Source organism: Fukomys damarensis, unplaced genomic scaffold, assembly GCF_012274545.1.
Source record: "Fukomys damarensis isolate Sample0158 unplaced genomic scaffold, DMR_v1.0_HiC HiC_scaffold_2, whole genome shotgun sequence".
NCBI classification, from domain to species: domain Eukaryota; kingdom Metazoa; phylum Chordata; class Mammalia; order Rodentia; family Bathyergidae; genus Fukomys; species Fukomys damarensis.
The window spans coordinates 18,452,781-18,457,934 of record NW_022900914.1 but is presented as its reverse complement, the minus strand read 5'-3'; the positions used below and the strand labels follow the sequence as shown (position 1 = coordinate 18,457,934).

Here is a 5,154-nt window from a genome sequence, read left to right as displayed (position 1 = left end):
CCTTAAACATGTGTAAGAGGTTATATATTTAATTTGTGAATTAAAAAAACAGTAACTGAATACACTGGGATTATAAGATACACCACTGAGCCCAGCTCCCAATACATCTCTTGCCTAACAAAAATGGAGTAAACTGAGCTAGGGATATAGCTCAGGGGTACAGTGATTGCCTCACATGTACAGGACCCTGAGTTCAGTCCACAGCACCATAAAAAAAAAAAGCTGAGAGCAGTATACCCTCATCACAGAAAAAGAAAGACCCTTTTGGAGAGGCTGAGGTAAGAAGATCCTGAGTTCATGGCCAGCCTAGGCTAAAAGTAAGACTCAGACTTAAAAAATAAATAAAAAACAAAACCTTAATATTTTGACTTCCCTGAGCTAATTTCACGGCACATGAGGCTTTGTACTAGATCATTTATTTCCCAAGGCAATCTGCACTCTTACTCTCCTTTGATTTTACCAAAACAAAAAATTGAAATATACAGTGCTGTAATATAATGGCTTACATTCGCAACATTTTATGAAGAAATAAAGGCATAAAGTCGATTTTAATCAGTATGCCCACAGTTCCTGGCTTCTCCCTGGGAAGCTGCAAGATGTCCTTGAATAAGATCCTGAACACGGGACAGAATAATCTCATTAGAGCTGCTGCAATTTTCTGGACAGTATGGGGGCTCTATAGTCAAGACCCCAGCCACACAGAGGGTCCTCTGGGACTCTCCTTGTTCAGTGATGGGGATGTGGTTCTTCTCAAGCCACTTCTTTAGGCTGTTCTTTCTCTGTTCCAGGTCCTCAGGACTGTACGCTGCACAGTCTCCAGACATGAACAAGGGTGTCAGCTTCTCTCTCACTCTGTGGTCCCCTTCACCCACAATTTCAACAGTCTGCACAGCATGTCCCATAATTCCAGTCACAGATAAGCTGCCATCTTCAAGGAAGTTCACAAGGACAATACTTTGAAAGAAAAGTAAGTTCAGAGCAGATTTGCAAAAGAAAAGGCTGAAGACCCACTAAACTATGGAAAAAGTAACCAGAGGCAGCATAAATCTAAACAAGTAACAAGAGTAAGAGGGAACAATTTTACCTGTCTGAAATTAATCCTCTCACCACCAAAAGCTTGTACAAGTAAGTATTCACTGAAAACCCTAAATGGCTAAACATTTTGCCCATTTTAAAATTAATCATTATGGGACACAGCTAATATATTACCTAAAGAGTTAGTGGGGCTGGAGGTATTGTTCAGTGGCACAGCTTATCCTTAGTATGTATAGGGCCCTGGGTTTGAGCCTCTGTATGCAGAGAAAGAGTTATGAATGCCTTAAACATGTGTAAGAGGTTATATATTTAACTTTTGAATTAAAAGAATAGAACTGAATACACTAAAGTAAGCCAAAAAAGCCAGGCATTGTGGCACACACCTGTAATCACAGCACTTGGGAGGCTGAGGCAGAAGGACTGCCATGAGTTTGAGGCCAGCCTGGGACTCCTTAGTGAGTTCAAGGCCAGCTTAAACTACACAGCAAGACCTTGTCTCAAAAATTAATAAATAAGCAAATTATGAGAAAAACTGTACAAACCCAAATTGAGAGACATTCCACCAAACACCTCACCAGTACTTTTCAAAACTGTCAAGGTCATGATAACAAGGAAAGACTGAAAAAATATCATGAATCAGAGGAGACTAAGGAAACATGGCAGCTAAATGTAACCTGAAATCCTGGATTGGATCCTGAACAGAAAAAAGCCATTAGCAGAAACGGTGGTAAAATCTAGATAACCTCTGTAGTTTATTTTAATGTAAATTCTTAGTTTTGATAAATGTACCCCAATATGTAAGATATTAACATTAGGGGAAGATGAGTAAAGAATGTATGAAGCCAGGCATAGTGGTGCACACCTACAATTCCAGCACTCGGGAGGCTGAGGCAGGAGTATCGCTGTGAGTTCAAGACCAGCCTGGGCTACAGAGACACACCCTCAAAAAAAAAAAAAAAAAAAAAAAAAAAAAAAAAAGAAGAATATATGAAATTTCTATAATCACTTTGTAACTTTTCTATAAATCTAAAATCAGTCCAAAATAAAGCATACCCCCACCTTTAAAGCAGTCTTGCCAGGAGTGGCAGCACACACCTATAATCCCAGCACTCTGGTTGGCTAAGACAGGAGGATTGCAAATTCAAACGCATGACCCTGTCTCAAAATAAAAAAAATTTTAAAGGGGTGGGCTATGTGGCTCAGTGCAAAGGCCCTGGGTTCAGTCCTCAGTATCATCAATAAGTTAAGTAAATAAGGGAAGGAAGGAAGGAAGCAAGCAAGCAAGCAAGCAGTCTTGCAAAAAACAAATCTGATCCCAATCAAACCTCTAGATCTAAATACAAACAGGAAACATGGGGGATAAAAGAACATGTTAAACTATACTGTGTAACGCAACAAGCTAAATCAAGAATGTTTGATGCTGTAAAAAAACGGACCTAATTCTTTTTTCTTTTCTTTTCTGGTACCAGGAATCGAACTCAGGACCTTGCACTTGCCAGGCAGGCACGGCCCACTGAGCCACATCCCTGGTCCTGACCTAGATTCTTAAAACTAAATGACATGGAAAACAAAAAGAGGAGAGTGCAGTTATACATTAAGGCACTTAAGAGACAATTAACCAACCTGAATTAATTTAAAAGGGAACTTTTTCAGGGGAGGGGTTTGAGACAGGTCTCAATAAGTTGTTCAGGCTGACCTTGAACTCACAATGTAGCCCAGGTTGGCCTCAAACTTGCAGCAATCCTCCTGCCTCCCAAGTGCTGAGACTATGGTACGTGCCACTATGCCTGGCCTAAAAGGGATCTTTTGAGACAATAGAGAAAATCTAAACAGACTAGAAATTAGCTAATATTAGGTTTACTATTATTACTTCTGCTTGGTGTTATAAATTGTGATTACATGTGTCAAAACTTTTCTTTCAAGGGGTATGTTGAAGTATTTGTGAACACAACTTAAAATGTCTGGAACAGTGTTTAAAATACTTGGATTTGGGGGTGGAGGTAGTTAAGCGTTTGTTATAGGACTCTCTTTACCTTTATGTATGCTTGAAATTTTGCATTAAAAATACAAGAGTTGGGGGCCGGGGATTTAGCTTAGCGGTTCGGTGGCCTGCCTTGCAAGTACAAGGACCTGAGTTCAATGCCCGGTGCAAAAAAAAAAAAAAACAAGAGTTGGGCCTGGGATTTAGCTCAGTGGTTCTGTTGCCTGCCTCCCAAGCACAAGGTTCCAAATTCTATCCCCAGTACCAAAAAAGTAAAATGAAAAATAAAAAATAAAAATACAAGAGGAGCTGGGCATAATGGCACACACCTGTAACCTCACCACTTGGGATGGTGAGTTCAGCAAATCTAGGTTATACAGCGATTTTAGGACCAGCCTGGACTATATCACAAGACCTTGTCTCAAAAAAAAAAAAAAAAAAAAAAAAGACAGAGAAAGAATTTCTAAGTCCTATTCCTATGAATTTGCCTAGTCTGATAGGATAATCTACAGTCAGAAAGGCATTTAGCTTCAAAAGCAATTAAATTCTTATGTGAGAATCACTAGCCTTTCATTGATCTGCTTTCTTAATTTGATTGTAATATACAGGCAGCACAAAAGGATGTCAAGATTTCAGGGAAGCAGGATGCATACTCACTTGGCAGAGACTGGGTCTGTAGTTAAAAGCCATCCTCTGTACTCCTTCTTCTCAGAGGCTATTACTCTGACTTCTTTATAAACGTAATCTTCCAATTCTAAGGGGCTTTTCTTAGTCCATTCACTCATGGTCGCCAGGGGGCTAAATCTAAAACCACCACCAGTTTGGGTTAATATTTATGTTCCACACAAACAAATTAATGTCTTACCTCCAATCTCCATACTAGAAGTCAATAACACTTGATTTGCCTCAAATTATTAACACATCACTTAATACAATCAAATATTAATATATGGAGCTAGGTCTGTAGCTCAGTATGCCAATAGTCCCTGCTACTCAGGAGACTGAGGTGAGAAAACCACTTCAGCCCACCAGTTCGAAAAGCAGGGTAGAATAAAACAAAAACAGAGTAGAGTAAGTGAGGATTCTGTCTCAAAAACAAGACAAAACGAGCTGGGTGTGGCGGTGCACGCCTGTAATCCCAACACTCAGGAGGTCGCAGTAAGAGAATCAGTGCGAGTTCCAGGCCAGCCTGGGCTACACAGGGAGTTCAAGGCCAGCGAGGCCCTGCGGGGGGTGGGGAGGGGTGGTGAGAGAACAAGAACAATAATGAGTATTAATGTATGGGCCGTACAAGGAATTTGTACTGTAATTGCTTGAGAATGTTTAACTGTATCAGGACAAGGATAACACCTGTATTTATAATTCAGTCTGAAAGCTACGGAGACAGGAGCAGCTGCGGGCAGAGCGTGGGGAACCGGATGCTTCTACCCCACTCCAGGACGCTTACGCTCTGCCTAATCCTGGTCCGCACAGGAAGTTCAAACCCTTCAGTTTAACTTTCCTGCGGTCAGAGGAGTTCACCCCACAGCCCTGTGACCCGAAGTTGAAGCAGAGAACTGACTTCCACCCATTGGCTCTAGCTGGGTGTCTCCGCGGAACAGGGCTCCGATTTGTGACAACTGGCTCGTAAAATCTGGAGATTGCCCAGTCTGCGGTCCCACAATACTTACAGCTATATTCAAACAAAGTGATGCTTAACGTTTAATCCTGAAAAGCAAAGAAAGGGGAAGGTGAAACTCCTCGCTAGACCTCGCGCTCTGCAACCGCGCTGCGCCGAAAGGAGTCTTGTTCGCAGCCGCTGGGACCAGCATGCTTCGCTGCTTGCGTCACTTCCGTCCCCCACAATCCTCTATTTTGTAGTCCTCCTTTTGGTCCCTCTTTTTGGATCTGAGAGTCGAGGTCGCTGGGATGTTTGTGTACTAGGAATACTGTTAAGTTCCGTAGGGCCTCGCCTCTCCATTGCCACGGTGGACGTCTCAAGTAGTCTCGTTCGTTTGCATGTTTGTTTTTTAAGGAAGAGGTTCATGCCAGGTGCAGGTAGGCATGAAAAGGCACTACTGTTATGGAATCAAAGCACTTAACTCCCTAGGTAAATCCTAAAATTGTAGAAGTGTGAAGTGAACGTGCTGTGGAGAAGA

The 5,154-nt window shown here is 41.8% G+C and overlaps 1 protein-coding gene across 1 annotated transcript; it reads right to left on the bottom strand.

The window, feature by feature from the left end:
- Positions 1–297: 297 nt before the first annotated feature.
- Positions 298–4,845, bottom strand: Gemin6 (gem nuclear organelle associated protein 6). The gene is made up of 3 exons (XM_010604965.3): positions 4,687–4,845; positions 3,674–3,820; positions 298–954 (listed from the first exon to the last, which is right to left on the bottom strand). The coding sequence occupies exons 2-3, from the start codon at positions 3,799–3,801 to the stop codon at positions 549–551; spliced, it is 534 nt and encodes a 177-aa protein (XP_010603267.1). The 5' UTR covers positions 3,802–3,820; positions 4,687–4,845; the 3' UTR covers positions 298–548.
- Positions 4,846–5,154: the final 309 nt, after the last annotated feature.

What these genes read in the sequence shown, in the direction of transcription:
- Gemin6 (XM_010604965.3), bottom strand. Translation starts at nt 3,801, where the DNA reads ATGAGTGAATGGACTAAGAAAAGCCCCTTAGAATTGGAAGATTACGTT. An exon ending in ACAGACCCAGTCTCTGCCAA is followed by an intron (nt 955 to 3,673) that starts GTGAGTATGCAT and finishes TTTCTTTCAAAG; the next exon opens with TATTGTCCTTGTGAACTTCC.